The 22,612-nt window shown below is 38.0% G+C and overlaps 1 protein-coding gene across 3 annotated transcripts in view; it reads right to left on the bottom strand.

The window, feature by feature from the left end:
- Positions 1–22,612, bottom strand: part of ATRNL1 (attractin like 1) — a 425,510-nt gene that overhangs the window by 72,616 nt on the left and 330,282 nt on the right. The window contains exon 28 of one of the 3 annotated variants that reach the window (XM_030950738.1): positions 11,114–12,983. The exons of the other annotated variants lie outside the window; for them this stretch is intronic. Coding sequence (XP_030806598.1) covers positions 12,924–12,983 — 60 coding nt within the window. The 3' untranslated portion in view covers positions 11,114–12,923. Of the gene's footprint in view, positions 1–11,113; positions 12,984–22,612 lie in introns of those variants that run through there. 3 annotated transcript variants of the gene reach the window in all.

Here is a 22,612-nt window from a genome sequence, read left to right as displayed (position 1 = left end):
TTTCCAGTGACTTGCACATCACTGATCTTGAGACAACAAGAATTTCAAAGTACAACATAAAATGTATCTATTCCATTTATAATTACATGCTTCCTATTTTTTTGGTGACATTTATCAAGATTAGATGATATTTGACCCTCTTTCCATCTACTTTTAAATAAGCCTCAAAAGGAAATTCTCGCTGGCAGTTGAGGAGAATAGAACTACATATGGCATTGTGGATTTGTTCGTAAAAATTCATTTTAAGATTTTATGAGGTTCCAAGAACATTATGCTGGAAAGTAAAATTATAGAGCTGTCAGTTATGTCTGTTGGATGGTGTACTTCTGTTAGTACAATGCCAGGAAGGTTCAGTAATTTTGTTGAGGGGTTTCCATAGAGCTGTGCAGATGCTTTGTTCTACCTATGGTGCAAATACCTGCTAATTTGCTTCACTTTCTAACTGAAAGCAATGCATTAAAAAAAATAAAAAGAAAAAAAAAAGAAGAATAGGTAATGCTCAGACACATAATGAACAGGCAAAAAGACAGAGCTTTGTAAGAGAAATCAGAGAGGCTTTTGGATGCCTTGAAAACAGTGGTGCAGTAGATGGCCATTTCCAGTCACAACATATATTTTCCTTTACCATGCACACAGACACATAAACACCTCTGGCAACAGCTGTAAAAATAAGCTGCCATTGACTTGAGCATGGATTAGCTATTGTTCCTCTCACAGTGCAGTCTCAAGCAAACCCTGACTATATAAATATATATATATCTATATATTACATTTTACAGCAATTCCACAGAATTGTTCCATAACCTCCACACCCAGAGGAAAGTCCACTTATTTAAAATGCATGATTCTTGGTGTGCAAAGTGAAATCTATACACAAAGTTCCACAGAGTACCAGTGTGACCCTTTGAAGAGTGTTGTTCTACAGGATACATCAAAAGACATACACAGTCCCTCTGTTTGAAAACTGTGGTAGCAGATGCTTCTCTGCAGTTCCCTGTTTTATAAAATAACCAGCGACACAAATCATCACCATATGCTTGATGTTTCATCAAACATCCAACCTGGCTCATTTTATATACTGGTACATTTTTTCAAAATGTGTACCTTTCTTAATTTTATTCTTTTTCCCATATATTTCATACCATTAATATTATCAACCACATAAACTTTACTGGTAAATATTGTAAGAACACTGAAAAAATAAAATTGATTTTTTTCTTCCAAGTCTTTTTCATCAGTATAGGCTTAATCTTTGAACAAGTGGCTCTGATATGGGCAATTTTTAGACTTTAGAAAGAAACACTACACCTATTGAACATTTTTTTGAAAACATTATTTTGGGAGAATAGGGTGTGAGAATTCAGGGAATAATGCATTCCAATATTGCATTACTTTCTTAAGTAGGAGAAATCTGTAGTCATCACCTGATCAGTTGCATCCATACTTTATTAAGGTTTGATGGATTTAGAGCGACCAGATCAATGTTTGGAGAAATCACTACACGAAGGGGCAATTCCAAACAAAACTTTCTTGACTGAGTTAGTGCAGTCTTAAGCATGATTTTTTTTCCCAATGTATAAAGAGCTATGACTAACCAGAAAAGCAGCTTGGTTTTGTAGATTGAAGCCTGGGCTGCTGTCAGCTGGGCGATGAAATGCTGTGCTTTAGGTCGGCACAACCCACGTTTCAGGGACTTTTCAACCCAAGCTTCACCTGCTGTATCTGCCACAACAGCAGCTCCAGTGGAATATGATCCTTTGAAGCTGAGATTTATTTCACTTCATTCTAATTAACCTGATTACTATCTAGCCATACACATCTGTTAACGTGAGACACCAAAAAACCCACACATTTCTATCGTCATCTGCAGAAAATGCCATGACACTGTCTAAACATAGCATGCTGCCAGGGATTTCAAATGTCAGAGGAAGAGGGTGAATCAGACTATCTGATTAAAAGAGAGTGACAAGAGTTAGGAAAAGGAGATTACTGAACAGTGCAGGGTTACTGAGTTCTGTTTAGATTATCGGAGAGAGCCCAGCAGTTAAGTTTGACTAACACAGTACAAACAGATAATGGACAAGTTCACACATATTGATTGCAGCATTAGCCCAAAGAACAAAACACACACTTGAGCACAGAGATCATTAGCAAGATGCAGTATTGACCCAAGTACTCGCTATCAAAATTCAGGTTTCACTTTCAATGAAGTACACAAATTAAGTGGATTTTTTTTTTTTGGTGAGTCAAACTTAGGAAAGGACCACACAAAAAAGTGTATCATAATATCTCTTGTGCTTTGGCATAACCTTTGCCAAAAGCCTAGGAGGAAAGAACAGGGGAGGCTTTTGTACCAATTTCAGTGATCTTAGTAGAAACCTAAGGTGGCAGTGGTATCATAAGGCTATTATTAATTCAAATCTCAAGAGGTGCCAGTCAAGAATTAGAAGTAACTTGTCACAATCACTTTGGAACTTAAAATACGACTGGAGCAATTTTATATCTGGAAGCAATATGTGACTCCTACAAAGAAAAATAAAAATGGAGGAACAGAGAAACCAAGAGAGAGAATTCACTCTTATTTACTCAATCTGAGTCAGCGTTTTGCTCTGAGCAAACTTGCTTTTTTTTTTATCAGATCTCTACCTAAAGCACAGGGAGAGATCACAGACTGCTGAGCTCAACCTCACATGACTGGATCATCTCAGGAAATCTTGCTGGGAAAATCTCTGCTGTGCCACTTAATTGTTCCGTGACCCTTGTTAAGTAACATCACCTCTGTGTGTTTCCATTTCCTTGCCCACTTCTGATCAGCTACAAAATAAACACGTCAGGGTAAGGAGTCTTCCTACCACACACTTGCACTTGTCCCTTGGGAATTCTGATTTCACTTGGAACTGCAATTGTGTAACAATCCAAATTGAGCATAACAGTTCACTGAATTATGCAAAGATCAGATATGAAAGACCAACAAGAGAAAGAATTAATAAATTTATCTGATTTTTTTAAAACCCTATGAGAAGATTTAGATAGTGCCATGAGTAGTGCTGAATAAATGTACTTAGCTGAAAACCTTATTTATTATTTGATTCTTATAAGCAGAGATGTCACATCTAAATGAATGGCTCCTTCCAAGATGACACAGGAAAAACTAGATTTTTTTTCTTTTATTTTTATCCTAGTGACATTAGCCTCACCAGTATCTGTCCCAGATGGAGGTCTGGTAGCAGATGTCTGCCTGTATGCAGGGATCACTGACCTCTGAAATCTGAGCTCTATATTAAAGACTTTAAGAATGAATCTTTCTTTTAAAGGAGAAGATAACCTCTTTTTTTTCTGAAAGAGGAAAGAAAAACCCATGGCAGCACAAACTTTATTTTATTATAATACTAAACCTGTATAAGAATTAACTTCCACTCACTTCCCTTTGATAATAAAGTTTCACTGTTATTTTACAGAGAGTCCAGGCTAATGTGTGCAAATTTGAACCTGAAAATTTAGGGAAGTTTTATTTAAAATTTCTATTTTCACAAACCCAGATTCCCAGCAAGATCAGAATTACAGTATTCTGTCTCAGACCTCTTGTGATTTAGAAAATCTAAAAGGTCTAACCAGCAACATTTCTAACTCATCATCCCTTGTTTGGTTCATCCTGTCTTTAAATCTGACAGTGATGAGGCTGCTGTGAAGGGGCTGCCATGAGATCATGCAAAATGCACCAGTGAAGCTTAATGTGTGCAATGACAGAGGTACAGGAAATAACTAATTTCTCATTTTCTGCCTCTTCCTCTCTTTCCTGTCAAAATTCTAATTACATTTAAAAAAATGCATTTTACTGACATTGTGTCAAGTACTCATAACTATTACCCAATATAAGTGTTTGACTCTGGCTCCCAAATAATAATGTTAATGAGATAACACAGAGCAGAGGGAGTGTGGGCTGCCAAGCCTGTGCAGCAAGCTACAGAACACTTCTGATGCAAATCGTTTCCTCCTGGACACAACTGCATTTGATTTGAAGATTTCTTAGCGTATTCATTTTCAGGCTATATCATCCAACATGCTGCTTATATCATCATCACTTTGCACAATCTTGCTTTCTGCCAAAAATAAGTTTCAAAAACAACATAAAGTCATGGTAGAAATCAGGCCATATCGTTGGGCCACTTTAATGTTCTTTCAGCACTGCCTTGCTCCAGATTGCATATTCTCAACCATAATTTCCAACCTTCATCATTCACCTCTCTCCAACAGCAGTACTTACACTAATTGTCCTTGGAAACTATTCTACTGTATTGCACCATCATAACCAATATGCATTTTTACTCCTTAAAAAAAAAAAAGGGATTTGCCCTTTTAATGTCTTTGGATTAATTGCAGCACCATCCTCTGCTCTTTCACTAAAGAAAGGAACTAAAGTAGATCTTACTGGACAAAAGCAATCTCTCATCAGACCTCTCTTTCTAAAACCAGAAAAAAATAATTGTATTGCCTCCCATTCTACTTTAATTATACCCACACCAAATGTCTTCAAGTTAACCAGTTTAAGAAAAAAGGCTTTGTAGTAATTGCACACTCAGCTGGGCTCTTTGTAATTCTGTCTCTAATGGCCCTTGGAGGTCCCTTGACTCCTAGAATTCTGTACAGGCATCAGGGACTGGATAAAAGGGATGCAATCCTGTTGGTGAAAACGCAAAACTGAACAGAATCAGTTCCTCGCCATCCTTTTTCAGAGGCTTTATATGTGCAGGGTCAAAAGAACAAACGACAAGTTGCTCACTATTTGCATTCCTTAATGAACAGCTGGAGGCAAACAGGACATTGTAATAATGAAAACAACCTAAACAGAACGTAATTTAAAAGAACTTTTTTGCTTGTGTTTTTTAATAGTGGAGTTAACACCAGAGACACAGAAACCATGCCCTTCTATTTTCAAAGTGCTTTTACAATGACCTTTCCATCCTCAAAGACACATTCTGTATGCCAGGCAATCTAGGCAAGGATCTAAGTTCCCTCTTTTGATTTACAATTAATTTGTCTTATTTTCAGGTAGGATAATATATTTATAACAGGCCTTATGATGTTCTCCTCCCTCTTGCATTTCAACATTCAGTAACCACAGGGATTTTGCAACCACCCTTCCCAGAGATTCTTCTGTCTATTTTTTCATTTCAGAGGCAGGAACTGTACACCTGCAGTTAGGGTAAAAGTTGGCACTAAAAGCAGAAATTACATTTCTTTCTTCTATATGAATAATAAATAGAATAAATACAGGATTAATGTCACAGTGCTTTCCCTACTACTATGTCTGAATTTCCCCAGAGGCAAAATGAATTGTGATCTTTTTCCTTTAACAAAACAAGCCAAATAACACATCCCCCCTGAAAAAAACCAAAAAAACAAACCACAAAAACTCCATCAAAAATATCCTAAAAAAATCCCCAGAAACCTAACCACAAACACCATGTAAAAAAACACCAAACATCCACCAAAATGAGAGACTTTTTTTTTAATGAGTTAAATCCCAGAGAAGTGGTGATGGCACTAAGCCTGACAGAGTTCAAGAAAATAAAACAAATCTTCTCCCACCACCCCCGTATATAATTTAAAATCTTCCATTGTTGTGCTTATTTTTCTTTTGAATAGTGTTCTCTGGAGATAACAGTGGTTTCCCCACACAAATCTTTACAACTGATTTTTTTTTTCCTTCAATATTGCCAAATAGAACCGTTCTGTTCCAGAATATACAGGAGGAACCACTCTGGGTGCTCATCTCTCACTGCTCTGCTGGGAACTGAAACAAGGTGCTGACTGCAAGGGGCCACAGAGAAAGACTTTCATCTCCTCCAGCTCTCCCTGAAGCTCTTTCTGCCCCTGCTCAAAGCACAGGAGATCCCCAGCTCGGGGCAGTGCAACAAAAATCAAAGGTGGTGGCTTTGCTAAAGGAGGACAATTCCTCATACGCTTTTCAAACAGGCAAGTTTTTTATATTTTAACCTTCCTTGACATATTTCTGACTCCTCTGTTTGGGACTGACATGGCTGCTGAGCACAGGAATAATTCCTGATGTGCCTATCAGGAGCTTGACAACAGAAAGAATTAAAATAGGAATTAAAACTAAATTGTGTAGGACATAACTGAACTGATAAAAAAGGGCACATCAGGTTAGAAATATTCTGCAAGGTACCAAGAAATTAATCAAAATTTTAAATGTAGATATATCTTTTGTTTTACAATAATAATGTAATACCAAAAAAAAGAAACTATCCCCCCTCTGATTGAAGTTATTAACAATGATTCTTTATCAGCTTTCATTTTTAGCAAAGATGACTGCAGAAAATCTTTGTAATTTTTTTCTGCAGCTCTGGAGTGTAAACCAAGACAATTGAACCATTTTAGCAGCAAGGCTGGGCACTCAGGGAGGAACTCTCAAGTACTATTATCCCTGATAGCATCAAACACTATAGTTTGTGCTGTGTGTAGCAGTTTTGAAATGTGTCACAGAGATGGAGTGATTCATACTTTGTATTTTTCTTGACAATAGATGTTAATATTTTCTGGTATTTAGAGTGTCAGCTTTTTGACAACTTATATTGCATTTTGGCTTTGTTGGAGGTTTTTCTTGTGTCATCTGAAAACTAAATTGTGTATGACTTGGTACAAAATGAAGCCAATCACTTGACTACCACTTCTAGTGTCTCTTCTTGTGGATACTTTCACAAAGTAAATATTCTTGTGAGAAGGCAGTGAAATCTTGGGGTTGGGATGGGGGTGAGAGGATGAAAGAGAAAAATGGGGAAAAAAAAGGATCACAAAAATGTTTGCATTTCAGTCTGAACAATGAATTTTGAAGGTGGTTTTCTTGAGGGGAGAAAAGCAACATCTGCTAAGTCCTGGTCATTAAAGCACTTCACATCTTGTTTTCATACTCATATTTATAAAAATCCTGCTATGCAAGAACTAAGATGTAAGTTACACACAAAATAACACAAGGTCTTCCTCTGGCATCTCACCTCAGAAAATTCAAAAGTAATGCTTAAATTGCTAGAGCAATTCCTGAAAATTGGGTAAAAACTTCCATGGAAAAGTTAGGATAGAATTTATGCAGACATATGCTTTCACTAAATTTTCATGTTAACTTCATAGTGCCCTCGAAGGCCCCATGCAAAGCTTCCAGGTAACACTAAGCTGTAACACTGAACACTTTACTGTGCCCGGGGAAAAAAAATCACAATATTCAAGTTTGACTTCTGCTCTTTTAAAAGCTACACTTTACCCTTCTTGCTAAGAAGGAGCAAGACAAAGTCAGCTGTAAGGCTCTGAAGCACATACCTATTTTACCACAGCGAAGAACTTCTCATACAATGTTAAGGGGTTGGAAGGGAGCTTAAAGATTTTTGAAGCCTTGTTGAAAAGCAACAGAATACGAAAGTTCATACAAAGGAGAAGTGTCAAAATGTGACATTTCAATAACGAGGAGGGAGCATGGCTTGTTACCAAGCTCTACACACAAAGGAGAAGAATTACAGACCAATTCCAGAACTGCAGCCTGGTCTCACACCCCCTAGAAGAATTTCCCTTCAAAGCTGGCTGTGACACGCCAGCACCACGTGGGACAATAGAAGAAAGGGACAACAAGACTGGCAGAGCTGCCGTGTTTGGTCCTGGTGTTAAGAGCCTTGCACAGGTCATGTTTTGCCTGCAGAAACTCTCCAGGAGCAAATTGCCTCTCTCAGGCTCTCAAAGCACACCTGTTAATGTGATGAAGGAAAATCTTTCCCTCAATCCCAAAGGAAAATTATCCCCTGCAGATCCTCTTGCTCTTTCCCTCTCTCCCCTTCCTCCCATATGTAGCAGTAGCAGCTCATGAAAGTGTAGTGGCTGCTCCTATCAGCAGGAGAAGTGTTGGACATTTACCAATAAAAGTTCATCATGTGACCACATTTCCAGCACCAGACTTCCACAACCAAAATACACACAGTAAGAGAAGGTTCCAACTTCTCCAGGAAGGAAAAGAGATCTAGTAGGACAAGAGATTATTACAAACAAAGTTATAACCTGGTGATTTCTCTGATATCTCTTCTCTAAAAGCTGATGCTGGAAAAGTGAAGCTGAAGAGATGTGGGGTAAATAACAGCACTGCTTAAAAAATCAAGCCAAAGATAGTAATTAAATGAGATCAAAATCATGGGAGAGAGTTAAGGGAAAGGTCTATAACATACTAACATTCTCTGAAGCCTAAAAAGGCTTTCTGTTCCAGAAAGACAAAAGATTATTGCAAAAAATTTCCAGTTTCAGTTGTCTCTGCACTGGTCAGACACACACACAGAAAAAAAAAAAAAAAAAAAAAACCAACAAAAAACCCCAACAAGATAAGTAAGATCTGGGAGATCAGTGACCACTACATACCTCTAGGAATGAAAAATAATTATTACCCAGAGCAGAAATACACCTCTAGACCATCCCTGAAATTGTGGAAAACAACTGGAAATTATATGACGATAACTGTAAAAAACACACTTTGAAAATAGCCTAATTTATGAGGGAGGCTTTGTAGGCCAGAAAGATTCTCAGTAACTATGTCCAGTAAAAAGAACTATGAAGAATAAGAAGGAAGGGATGGGAAGGGGGAAGGCTGACCATGGGAAGGCTGTGATTGCACACAAACATTCATAAGACATCTCAGTTTGCAAGATCAATTCTGCAATTTGCCTAATTTAAAACCATAATTTCCAAAGGGAGTTGTTCTGTCCAGCATTAAGCTCATGCAGGGTGCAGGGCTATAACATGTTTGTAATCCAGCAGTGGTGGTGACGATGCTGTGACTAATCCTGCAACAGGCATCATGTGATAGCAGAGTTCTACTTAGTGGGAATGCAGTGAACATATCCAGCTGAAATCCAGGCAATTTAGCCTTTTCTTGGAGCATGGGTGCCACAGCTGTAGGTCTCAGCTGTCACTTCAGAAAAAACACGGCCCAAGCCTGGGGACCAACTTCCTCCACATCAAATACTGAAACAAAAGAAAAAAAAAAACTAACAAGAAACCCCAAATCAACCTCCCCTAAAAAAATAGTTCCAGAAGCAAAATCTCTTACTCTCTGCTTGCCAGCAGAGGTTGGTGCCCTAATTTCCAGTCTGCCAGGATTTTTTCTCCTGCTGCACTTCTGACCACTGGCAACTACAGTGCCCCAGCACCAAGAGAAGGACTGTGTCAAACTCACCACATTGACATTGTCATGATAGCTGTGTCCCTCTCCTGACACTTAGTTAAACCCTACAACCTGAAAAGGACCTAGAGCCCCCAGGTTTTTCTGGGAAACTGTTTCAGGCACCAAAGAAGAAATTCCACAGTAACATCACCCTGTGAACACATAGTTCTGACTTGTGAAGACAAAAGCTGTTGCAAATTTTTTTCCAAGTCTTCGGTCTTCACGAAAGCATCTGTCTGCTTCATCAGACATTACTGAGATCACATGTACACAAGGTTACCCTTAAAATTAACTTTACCATTTGTCATACACATCCTCTGATGCCAGCAGCATGAGGTGCAGTTGCTTTAGGCTCTCTTGAAACAGTTTTTTCCAAGTGCCGTCTCTGTAGAAAAAGTCTAATCTTTTATACAATAACTACTACTACTTGTGGCATTATGGCACCCATATCTGACTCATCCTGCATAAAGAAAAGGGCAAATCTCCCTCATTCAATAATTTCTGCATCAAGCTCAGCTGCTCGCTCTTGAGGCAGCTCCTCTTTTAGAAAGAGATGCAGTTTTGATCAAAGACTTCCACTAATGGAAAATCTATCATATTCCCTGAATGATGCATTCCAATAATAAAATACTTTGGCTTCTAAAAATGTGCATCATCTTTCCTGATCAAATTCTCTGACTTTCAGGCTCAGCCTCAGGATCTTGTTATGTTTTGTCTTCATGATAAATGAATCCACAATACCAAGCATCTACTCTGTGTGGAGTAGATACGTCACCCCTTGCATTTGTCTTTGAGAAACAAAAGCAAACAGAAGAAAAAAGGAGCAAAAAGAAAGCCCCCATATAAATTTAAGGTTGGCTCAATGTTTTTAGACAAAAAATGAGTCTCATCTTGCATCATCTCCTAACCAAGAGTCAAGCACAGAAGTTCAGATTTAAAAGAAGTCAAAAGGGAGATTCTTTATGTACCCACTCCTCCCCCCCTCCAAAAAAAACCAAACCAAAAACAAACAAACAAAAAAAGAGGATCTAATAGAAGACCTTTTTATCGTGTCCCTTCTATGTGAAGATAGACCTATCAGAGCTGATTGAAGTAAAGAACTTCTGAGCACATCCACCAAATGGGAAATACAAGGGGAAATCCTCACATGCAAATTATCTAGCAATTCTTTTTCTAACGTTCCTTCAGAATTATATCATGGACTTACAGTACTCTTAATTATGTAGAGTAGTAGTAAATTAGCATGAGAATTTCTATCCAAGTGAGATGAAGCTACACAAGTGACCAAGGAGGTAAACACACAACACCATTTTGCCAACACAACAGTACTACTGATGCTTAAAACAAGGTGAAAAAAGGATATGAGGAATATCTGGAAAACACATGGAAAAGGAAACATCTTGTGTTCTAATTCTGACTGCTATTCACCTTTTGGAAGCAGCAACACATCTAAAACATAGCATGGTAGCTCCAGCATCAGAGGAACAAAGCACTAAGCTGGACTGAAAGCCACATACCTGACCAGCAAACTTTTCCACTTGACATCTTCAGCAAACACACAGAAAATAACTCTGTAAAAGAGTAAATACTCCCCTGATGGCCCAGAAACAGAGGAAGCCCCAGTCTTAGGAAAAGCTGCAGAGGCACACAAAAACATTATCTGACATGGATGAATTTTTCAAAATCAGAAAAGCTGCACAATTTTAATAGTGGCCAATGGAGAGGAGAACTTAAGTTCACATATATATTTCAATTTAATCCATGACTGACTTGGTTTTGGGCATGATCACTGTAAAAACACATTGCTTTGGTCAAGCCAGACATATCTCCTGGTATTTTGTCTTCTAATTGAGAAACACCCTGGTCCTCTTTGCCACACACACACTACTCAATAGCAAGGCATTGGTAAGGGTTTCTTTTATTTGGTCAGTAAGAAAACAGCATCAGTACATTAATAACCAATGATAAACCATGCAGTTGAACTGTCCAGCACCTACATATCCCATGTTCTAGCTTTATGTATACACACATTCCAGTAGTCTCAATGCATTTTTACAAGTTGGTAGCAGCTTATGTTAACAATTTGCACACACAAACACACACACATGTATCTCAGCAGGAATTATTTTATATTATTCAGCCCAGCAAAGAAAACCTGCAGTAACTGGCATTTCCAGTAGCCATGCACAACCTGTATGAACAATTAAGGTCAGATTAGAGGGAGAGAGGAAGAGACACAGGGAGACACAAGGAGAAAAGCAAGCAAAGCCACATGTTGAAGACAGGCTATTGTCTCCCAGCTCTTCAGGTAAAAAGCTAAGGGCTGTTAAGAGGCAGTTGTCATATCATCATATGGAAAGGTCTCCTTGGCTAAAAACACCTTCTAGAACTGCATTTGTAAAGCTAGACCAGCTGGGAGGGAAAGAAAAGAAATAGCTGATGAAGAAAAATTCTAAGTGGCAGAGCATATTCAGGAGAATTAATATGTCCTTATCTGGGAAGTCTAGGCTCACCTAAGCTACCCTGGAGGAGGATGCACTTTTTGATGAAAGAGTTTCTGTTCAAGTCTGTCCTTTGAGAATTGTGGTGACTACATGGGCTTGGGGTCACATTTAGAACAGAGATACTGTAAATTCTTGCAGACCTACTAAAGCAAGCCTAGATGGCACAAAAGGTACTGTGATGTGGGGTTTGGTATGACAACAGGAGAACTACAAAACTACCCAGGACGGTGAAAACCACTAAACCTCTCTCCACATGGACTGATTCAAGGAAAGACAAAGGCAAAGTGAGCCCTTTAACTTTGGTACAGTATTTCTCTATAGGCAGTAATTTTTTTTTTCACATTAGCAGAATTACTTCGGTAACCAGCGTGGTTAGGCAACGTGTCTTTATACAGACAGATTTTGAAGGTCAACCTTAGCAAACACTGTGGTTCAAGTAATTCTAAGATATTAAACATAACTGGTCTAACAGAGCTGCAATTTATAATAAAGTGAAAATAAGGACACTTCAGGAGGTGAAATAATTAAATGTATAATCAAGTTTCAAGTATTGAATATTTAGTCAGGAAATGTACAAATATATCCTCCTATTGACTTAACACAGAGGTTCAAGGTAGAAATCAGTTTGAATGCCCAGGCAGCTGTGGCTGACCACATTGTGAATGTCAGCTCATTGACTGAGGTACTGAACTCTTGCCATTTTAAACTTAGGCAAGTCATTAGCCATGAAGAAAAGCTAAGATTATTAGTTAACTGCCTGTTCAGTTGCAGGTACAATCATGGTACAATCTGATCAACCAAGCATAAATATCTTCTGCATTTTAGAGCTACACATACAGAAACCCCAGAGGTGCTAACATCATTGCAGAAACTATGTAATTAAAATTTACTAATATAACTTGCAAACAAAAAGCAAGAAACCATAAAAATGTGTGTGAGGCTTTTGGGGAGTCCCAGGAGACAGGTAAAGGGTACAAGCACGTGACATTCCACAGTACTGAGGGAGGCTGGCTGCGTGCCAGTGTCAGCCACTTAACTGCACCCTGCAAGAATTCAGCTGCAAATCTTTGCTTCCTTTCTGTCTTTCATATCTTTGCAAGGCAAAAGGCAAAGACAAAGTCTCTCAGCTGGAGTTCTTTCATCCAAGAACATTCTTCATCCAAGGCCAAAGGTTCACCATATCCTAAAAGGCCTTTGGATCTGCATGTTCAGTCATCTTCATCCAAACGTATTTCTTTGGGAGCATTATTCAGTCCTTGTGGCCGATCCTAAAAGAACACCAATAAAAACTATCTTCATTCCTTCAAATACAATCTTCAATGGCTTTATCTCTAGGACCACTGTATGAGAGCATTGTGTCGAAGGTGAAAAATGGATGCAGAGGTATTTCAATTAAAACCACAGCACACTGAAACATTTTTCTACGGTTTTTGGAGGTTTAGTTTTGGTCAACTCTCTAGCTAAGTGTTCCCAAGGTGAAATAGGCTTTCTGGAAAACCACACATATAAACACAATATTTTTTCCCCTGAGCTGACAGCTGTTTAAAAATACTACCTGTTGGCTTTCCTGGGACAATATTTCTAAGGGGCTGAGAATTGTGATATAAGATCCTATCAGTATATTACACAAGTACAAAGTACTTTGAATATAAAGCTCTAGAATATGAGGAAGTTCTGTATCCACTTAAATTGCTTTACTGGAGTAGGAAGAAGCAAAGTTTTCTCTGGAAGGAAACCAGACAGTTATTTAATGGGCACGATAATGCCATAGAACACAAAGCAAAAACCTGCAATTGTAACTTGTGATTGTCTAAAATAAAAAAGGTGCAAGCTAATCTTGGTTTCAAACAAATACCATTCTTTCACCTGTCCATTGTTATTTCACATCATCTAGCTCACTTACATTTCCTCCAGATTCCTTTCTGATATATATAGATATATGTTTTCCAATCCTTTCTGTCAGTTTTAAAAAATATTCTCCCAGAGTCATCTATTCACCTCTTCCTTTCTTCCTTCTGTTGTTTTTCTCTTCAGGTAGCCTGTCTCTGCTACTCTTCTTTTCAATTCCATGAGACCTATAAGATCTTGGCTTTCCTCTCAGCATCACTCACAACTCTGTTTTGGTCTCCAGAGTCTCTCTGCCCATTTGGGATCTCCTGACCCTTTTCAGCCTAATTCCCCACTGAAAGTCACCTCCAGTTCTTTGCTTTATTATTTTTTATTCTTCATTTCTCTTCCTATCCCTCTCTCACCTAAAGCCATTGTAATTCCAGTTTTATTTCTTCTTTTTTGGATGTTACCAAGCTTCTGCTATTGCCCCACCCTGCCAGACTCAGTCACAAACTGTTTCTAGAATAAAGGGTTAATTGTGCCTTGTTCTAACAGCATGAAAAGACCTAACTAGAGGAGAGTCAATCTTCAGCATGTTGTTAAAAAATAAAAAAAACACCACAAAACCTTTTCCTTAAAAGCAATGCGTTCAGTTTTCACTGTTTTTTTACAAGACTTGAAATAATTAGTTTTATTACTGCTGTATATCTGTAGCTTCTCAAGGACTTCCATTAAAAACAAACTCAGTCCAAAGCAAATTACAAGTTTTGATGGTTACAAGAAAAGCATGAAACATGCCCCTGTCTTAGCTAAGTGAACCACAAGTGAGAAAAGTATAATCCAACCCTAATATTTTAAAGTCCTCAATTTTCAAGGCAACTGTGTATTAGCATTCTGACTCACAGGGGCAGACACAAACCTGATCTGAACAGAAGAGCAGACTGTGCAAGAGCCTAAATCTACACCTGATTTTGAACTATTCTGAGTTAACACTGTTTGTTAGGGAAGAAAAAAAGGGAAAGCCAATCTCAAGAGGTGACCACTTGAATGCCATTAAAATGCCACTCGTTACACTAAAGATGTAAAAGCAGGCAAGAAAGTGATCTCAGTAACTTCTAGACAATTTTGGGTGGGAATGACCAGCAGTGACAAGTGTTTGGTACTTTGCAGATTTCAAACCAGTAGGAAATTGAGAAAAAGCACAAAATTCTGCATCAGTTTGTGATATTTGTTCCTATCAAAAGTAATTTCTTGATCTCAAATTAGAAGCCGTTTCCCCTGCAATGGGAAATAGGTCAGATAAAGGATATTTATGATGATTGCTTTTTCTTTGGATGGAATGTAATCAATACCCCTCATTATGTTAAAGTGAGATGATGGGGAGGAAAAAGGTGCTGAGGTGAATTTAAAGGCACTGAAGGGTTTAGAAATCAAATCTTTTATAACATTAGCTTTTGGAAGATGTTAACAAGTTATACTAGCTGAAACAGAAGCTTCCTATTGACTCTCTCGTATGCCTTCAAGGCTCAACCAAAACAGATAGCAGATTTTAGATCTGATAAAACTCAAATGGGATTTGGTTTTTAAAGTTTATTAATTCTATAGTATTCTTTGTTCTTTAGCTTTTAATGTGTAAACTAGATTTCTGTGCACCAGAGTCAATAAAAAGCTTCTAGCTGAAAGGGGATGGTGATGTAAGGTACCATGTACCTTTTATTGTAATACCAAAAATCATAAACTTGTTTTAACATCAAAATAAATTTAAAAAGAGAAATTAGACTATGTTAGCAACAGGCTGAAGGAAGACTGAAGGCAAAATAAGAGAGCATGCTCTTAAATATTTTTTTCACAACAAATTTGAGGCCTATCAGATTTTGAACCTAGTATAACATACAAGTAAGGATAATTTTCTGGATGCTAAGGCCTTCTTAAATCTATTCATAACCAGAGCTAAGCTGTTGGTTTCTGTCCTGGCACTGACATTAAATAGTCCTTAGTTTTCCCCAGCTGACTTCTGAAAAACAATAAAATCGAAAGGTGCCAACAACAAGCTTGGTGCTGGGTCAGTGTTCTCCCTGCAGTGTAAAAACAAACTGTGAAATGCCATAAAGTACTTGGAAGCACTCACAAACAATTTTCTCAGTGTTCCCTCTTCAGCACTGGAGGTGGCTGTGGGTCAAGCCAGTGCTAAGACAAATCTGAGTTCTACAGCTGTTGAAATACTTAAACCACACCAGATTTTTAAATTATGTCATAGCAGTGCAGTCATTACTTGCCTGCCACAGGATCTGCTGATGGCAGTTGAAGTTCTTATTCATCAAGGGGCCCAAATAATTGAAGCAATCCATCTGCTCCATGCACTCCCCCTCTGCCTACCCTGGGATTGCTTATTGCCATGTGATTTTTGCCAGTGATGCCATACCTGAGCAATTGGTGGCCTGTTGGATCTCCTGAGAACTGTGCTGTGATGGAGCAAAGGTAACTAAAATATTCCACCTGCTCCAAGCTCTCCCTTTGCAAAAACCTGATGGGATGTGAAATTTGGCAGCCACTGTCATAAATGATCAAGCAGTTGCCAGACTCTTGCATATTTCCTGAAGGCTGCTGCTGTTTTTCATCATGAATTCCAGATAATTGAAATAATTGACCTGCTCTAAGGCCCTGCTTTGACTCCAGCATTCTCAGCATTGGGACATTTGCCTATTGTCATGTTTGGTTATGAGCAGCAGAAGCTTTAATAACTCTTTCACAAGATGTCACAGCACCACAGAGCAATCTTTTTTGTGCAGTTAGTGTTGCTGAGCTGCCAGACACCCTTCTGCTCTCTCCTCTCACCCCATGGCTCAAAAATGCACATATAACATCCACCCAAGTGTTAGAAAAGTGTAGGAAGAGGAAATGAAGGAAAGCATGCAAGCAGTTTTGCAAGCAGGCTGATAATGGGAGTCCTCTATCTGCTCCCATGTGATGAGTAATTTAAACACTCCAGTGCTCTGTTGCTTAGATGAACTTCCATTAAGTTTTTTTTTTTTCAGTAGTTAAGGAGCCTACAAATGTTTTACAGAGGATCAAATACCCAAAGTTACACTTTTCACCGCTTATTATATTGCTAAAGGACAGACTTGCCTGTTGACTGATATACAGATTTTTAGAATAGTCCAATTAACTGTACTAGCCATAAAAATCTTTGATGTGTTCTTCTGCTGAGGGGTATAGATCTTTCTTGCAGTCAGATTATATTGCTCACTTTTATTTGAGAAGAACAAAAGTACCACATTCCCTCACTAGATCACATCCCACGCCTGAATTTACTGTATTCATTTCAAGGAGGGATGATCAATTGTGATCATTGCTCTGCTTAGACTCTGAGCAGGTCATAGGCTGACTGACAGTGACTGTGGAAGTCTTTCCAACACTTTCATTAAGATCTAACATTTCTGCAGCTGTTCTTTGAGGCATTCTGTATTTTGCCCTGCACAAAATACAGATACAGACTTATTTTTAAAAGACCACTTCTGACACCACATCATCCACTTCTAACAATGTTCAACTTTTCTAAAGTCCAAGTTTTTCTTTATCTGCAGCCTTTTCTTTTCAGCTCTTTATCTTTAAACAGGTAACACTGAAACAAACAAAAGAAATGCTGTTTTGAAAGGGAAAAAGCTGCCAAATCTTATACACATGTACAGCTAGTAATGATCTCAACAATATTACAGTTACAATTATCTACCCACCTTAATAAAATTCTGGTTTTTTAAAAAAATGAATGTAAATGAAAACAGTCCAGTAAGTCAAAATGATCTGTTAAGAAAAACAGTTTACAGGTAAACTATGTGACACAAATAATACTTTTTTTTTATCTTGCATCAAGCTTTTTAGACTAGGAACTGCTCATTATTTCTTGAGTAAAAAGGCTTGATGCGTATTAGTATAAAGATAAATCCTGGCCTCCAGAAGAAATTTAGAAAATCGTCAAAAATGAGAGTTGATATAAGCAGAGAGGGACAAAAAGTCACAGCAGTTCTGTGGCCCAGAGAGAAGCTGAGGCCTTTAGGGGTTCCCTTCTAAACTTCAAGTTCTTGTAGAAACACAACACATTTTTTCCCATTGAGAAATACCTCAATTAAAAGAAGAACCTCACCTAGTGGTAAGTTTCAAATTTCAAATTTAGAGAGAACAGTTTCTCTAGGAAGACTCAATACCCTGCTCCAGTGAGTCTTTGTCAGTCATCACTTTCTTGAGGTAAAAAGATGACAGAAAGGACACTGCTGTATTTATGTACACAACTGTGGGCTGAGAGAAATCCACCTTTTGATGAAATAGCTTTCTTTTTTTACGTACACTGGTGATGATTGATTGTAGAAAATTCAAAAGGGTGACTTTACAGATAATTAGCCCTGACTAACAAAAGCAAACAACATTGCAGCTTTTTGTCAGCAGTGGGATGCAATTATGCACCATTAATTAAACTGGCATGCCAATGAAAGGTCGGATAACACAACATGAAGAAGAAAGTAGTTCTGTACTTTGAGATGCTATTGCTTGAAAATGTTTGTGCTTATATAGCACTCTTGGAGTGGGAGGAAACCATTCTTCATTTAAATAAGGTGAAAATTTGGAGTGAGATTCTGGTCTGGCTTAAATACAGGAACATAAAATAAAATAAAGGTGATGGAACTAAGGAAGGTGTTGCAAATTTTAAGGTATCCTTTCATCCTGCAGTGGCAGGTCTGCTCAGGAATGGGGACATCAGACAGAAGGCAGAACATTTTCACTTAGTAGGGTGTCAGTAACCTTGCAAGCACTAATTTAATTCAAAGCAGAAGACCTAACTTTCCTTATGACTGCATATGCTTTTATTAATATAATCAACTGCTCTCAATGTTATTTTTATTCCATGCCTTCTCCCAGTCACCAGTCTGATTGCTCTCAGTGCCAACATCTCAGGAAGTAGATTTGCCATTTGTGATGCTATGCATCACAAAACTTGAGTCACAATTAAGAAAAAGAACCAAAAAAAAATCTTTGTTAGCAGTAAATAATTTTTTTCCCAAGAGAAGTCACTTTTAGCTGGATTCCTCCCCGTCCATCAAGTTGCTTTCCTCCAGCTGCTTTATTTGCAGAAACCAATTTGGCAGTGAATGATCAATGGCAGCAAGCTTTGTGTCTTTGTAGATGTATTCCAAATAACCCAGTAAATAAAAGACACAGTAACTTATGATATCATCTCTGCATGCAATATATATGGCTTTTCCTGGTTCTTTCAATTTTTCTTAATTGATTAGAAATAAATATGCAACCTTGAAGGCCAAAAGCTTCTGAAGTAAAAGGCACACAGTGTTCTAATGTTTATCACTAATGGAGTCAACCGTGTCTCTTTGCCAGGATGGAAGAGACTTACAAAGATATTCCAATACTGCTGCTTCCTCTCCCAAAGCGGAATTGAGACTTGGCAACAGGTAAAGATGGGCAAAATTGTGCCAAAGAACAGCTCAGGGACGTGCCTTCACCTTGGCAGGCTGGAGTTGGGTTAGGTGATCTGAGCAACAGCCTTTGATTGCTCAAGTTTCTCAAGGCTAGAAAGTCTGTAGTCTTGGCAGGGATGGCAGTGGTGTTCTTTAAAAACAACAACAAAAAGCAAAACCAAGCAAGAACCCCAACAAAACCCTAGCCAGTTTACCCCTATCTATCCATACTCAGATACATTGCCCTCTCTTTCCAAAAAGAACAGCAGTTCTTTCAAAAAAACACCACAGTTAAATATTGAAGTGATTAGATTGTTGACAAAGAACAGAAATAAACCAAAAATATTTTCATTTTCTTCACAGTTTTTTTTTTTTAAGATTTCCCAGAGAAACCTTATTTTCATCACTTCCATTTCCCCAGACATATTAAAAAGCCTGATTCTGTGTCCTTTCCTCATGTTATTTTAACTTTTCACATAATTACAGAGAAATTGCTAATGGTCATGGTGAGCACTTAAATCTAACTTATCAATAAGGCGAGTCAAACTTCCACAGCAAGTTAAGTTGTGCAGGATTCATATTTCAATGCAGCACTATACCATCAAACTTGGAAACTTAAAGGCAAGCATTTCATTGCAGGAAAATCTTTGAGAGAAAGTGAGGGAATCAGTGCAATGAGATTGTCTTTGAGCAAACTAAGTGGAATAAGCATTGATAAAAATATCAAAGAATTGATGTTGAAAGTGAAATGAAGCCAGAATAAGGTAAGTCCCAATTCCTGGAGTTTAACTTGATGCAAAAATCTAAGCAGAAAGGAACTTGAAAACTAGGTTAACATCTCTTTCACTTTGCATTTCCTTCTACATTGAAGTTGTGGGCTATTTTAAACCTGTGGTTTTGTCTAACTGCACATCTCAATTGGTAAATATCTCTTTCTTTTCAAGTCTCTCCAAGTTGCTAGAGAATGCCTTTGATACTATTCACTGAATCCAGCCTTGTGCTTAGGCAGCGAATGCTACTCTCCGGTAATGGTTATCCTGAGTAGCTATAGCACCATTAACTCGTCTCAAATGCCCCATTTTTAGAGATTGTCCTTGTTAGGAGCAATTTTGAAAGAGTATAGAGGAGCTGAAAAGGACTGAGTATTTTAGATTAGGCTATTATAGTAAAATTGAGTATCCCAATCAAGTTCTTCGGTATCTAAACTGATTTATCACATCCTAGCCCTCCTGTGTTAAAAGAGGTCTGAAAAAAGTATGCACCAGAAATTTTGTAGTATTTCATGTAAGGCTTCCTTCATCCCCACAGGTCAGATTCTGACTTAGATTAAATTATCTACTAGAAAAATAAAAAGTCCTGTACCTTAATATTATATTAGTATATCAAAGAGATCTGTCTGATATCTCTCAGGCTCAATCTAGTAGACAGTAATTAGGAGACAATGGGAGTGATTTTGAGAGAATCCCTGATTGTTTCCAAGGTAAGGAAGCAACAAAGAAAAAGACATTTGGGGTATTCCTTCTGAGGCAGCTCAACTACCACAGCACCTCTTGGTTGGACACAAAGCCCAGGTTTCCTTCCAGCTTCTCCTCCAGCCAGTCCCACAAGAAGCAAGCAGCCATTTGGATGACTTCTGTGTGTCCTCCACCTCCCTGAAACCATGCCTCATAAGATGAAAATGACCTTATTCCACTGTTAAAATTCTTGCACTGTATTCAGTTATTCAGTGACCAAGTAAAGAGGTACCCACCACACACCATATACATCATTAAGATATTTGAAAAAGCTTTCAAAATCAGCACACAGTACAAACTGCTGAAGAAAACCAGAGGTAAACAGAATCATACACAAATGTTACTAATGGACCTAAATAAAACATATAGCCCTCCTGATTGCCACCTAGACAAGACTAATATTAGCTTTTAAATCTAGAGCTCTCTCAGAAGCAGAAAGTTCTACTTTCCATGAAAGAAAGGCTTTTATTCATATAAGGGTGAGCAGGGCCACTCTCCTAATCTGCAAGAGGAATGCTGTGTTTACATGGGCAAAGTAGGGCTCCAGGCCAGGACTCATGTTTAATAAGACAAGAGTGCATCTAATGGAATTTAAGGGTTTAATATTATGTAATTAACTTTTTGTCAACACAAATCAAAATAGTTAATGCAGGTTCTGCTGCTGCAGTCAGAGGCAGGTGAGCAGGCCCTCGCTCTCCAGGGAAGCCCCTGTGACTCCAATAAGGGGGCTCCAAGCTGATCAATCCTGGCATTCTCTGCGCTATCACTGCAGTCACATTCTTAGAGCATCTGTCCATAATCATCTGGCAGCGGGATGGATTTGCTCCTTTGCAACACTGAATTCTAAGAAAGCCTTATTTAAATGTGAGGGAAGATGCAAATAGTTATTAGATAGCCTTAGAAGAACATGATTGGATGGTGCTTTTCATCATAATATTGCTGATGATTACTCCCTCAAGTCAATTCAGAACAGGCTAGGACTTTTCACATGCAGCCAAAAGCAGCTTTCAAGAGGAAATGCAAGACTAAACATTCTGTTTTGAGATCCTGCATAATGATATGTATTATAGAATAATTTTTTGTTGTGTGTTTTTCAATTTAGCATGCATAATTTTCAGTTTTGCTAGTAATACAGAAGGCTTTAATGCTTACTTAATTAGTCTAAGCTTGGTAATTCAGCCAATGAAAACTAAAGTGTTTAAGTTATATTAATTGTAAACAATGTTAACAGTTAATTTTCTGAATGATGGAGCAACATAAAAACAAACTTGAGTAACACTAGGATTAATTAATTGATTAGCTAGTTTCTGTTGAGAATTATATTCAATAAGAGTCTGTCAATACAAATTGCTATCAATTGAAACTTTATGAAGTGCCAAGAATAAGGGGTTCAGGTGCATACTAGAACTAGTTGTCATGAATGCCAATTTACTGCAGAGAAATGGATTGTTTATCACCTAATTTAATTTCAGACAGCTAACTCACTTGTAATAACTCATTTTAGCATTGAATTTTCAAGAACTTGAGTGTTGTTAGAAGCAGCAGCTTGCTGTAATAAGTTTGCAAATTTAAATTCTTCTGTAAATAATTTAAAGCAGACTGTAACTCAATTTTGCCATTCACTACTTGGAAAATATTTAGCAATTTTATTTACCATCCAGACAGCCCTGTTCTTCCCACTGGCAGCATGTTTCATTACAAATGGCTGCCTACTGCTGCAGTGTTAGACTTGAGTCTGTGCTTTTAATAACACTGGCATAGATGCAGTGTCCTCTGTTACTGCTGGCTGAGTCAGCCAAAACACTCTGTGGAAGTACTTAATACACTTCAGGACATCTGGAGAGTTTGATGTCCAGATGCTGAAGAGCAAAATGCAGAGAAGACTCACAGCAGATAGAAAGGACACAAAAGTCCTCTGATTTGGGCCATGGGATGAGTTTAGCTCATCCTGTGCTCTCTCCATCCTCTCTCTGAAGTGTTACAGGGTATTTGATGGCAACTGCGAACAAGGAAAGTTAAGCAAAAAGCAGCTTATTTGGAACCTTTGAAAAATTATGCAAAATACCAATTTCTTAAAGGCTCTGAGGA

The sequence above is a fragment of the Camarhynchus parvulus genome, chromosome 6 (assembly GCF_901933205.1).
Source record: "Camarhynchus parvulus chromosome 6, STF_HiC, whole genome shotgun sequence".
Classification (NCBI taxonomy): Eukaryota; Metazoa; Chordata; class Aves; order Passeriformes; family Thraupidae; genus Camarhynchus; species Camarhynchus parvulus.
The sequence above is the reverse complement of the archived record's forward strand: the minus strand, read 5'-3'. Positions and strand labels throughout refer to the sequence as shown.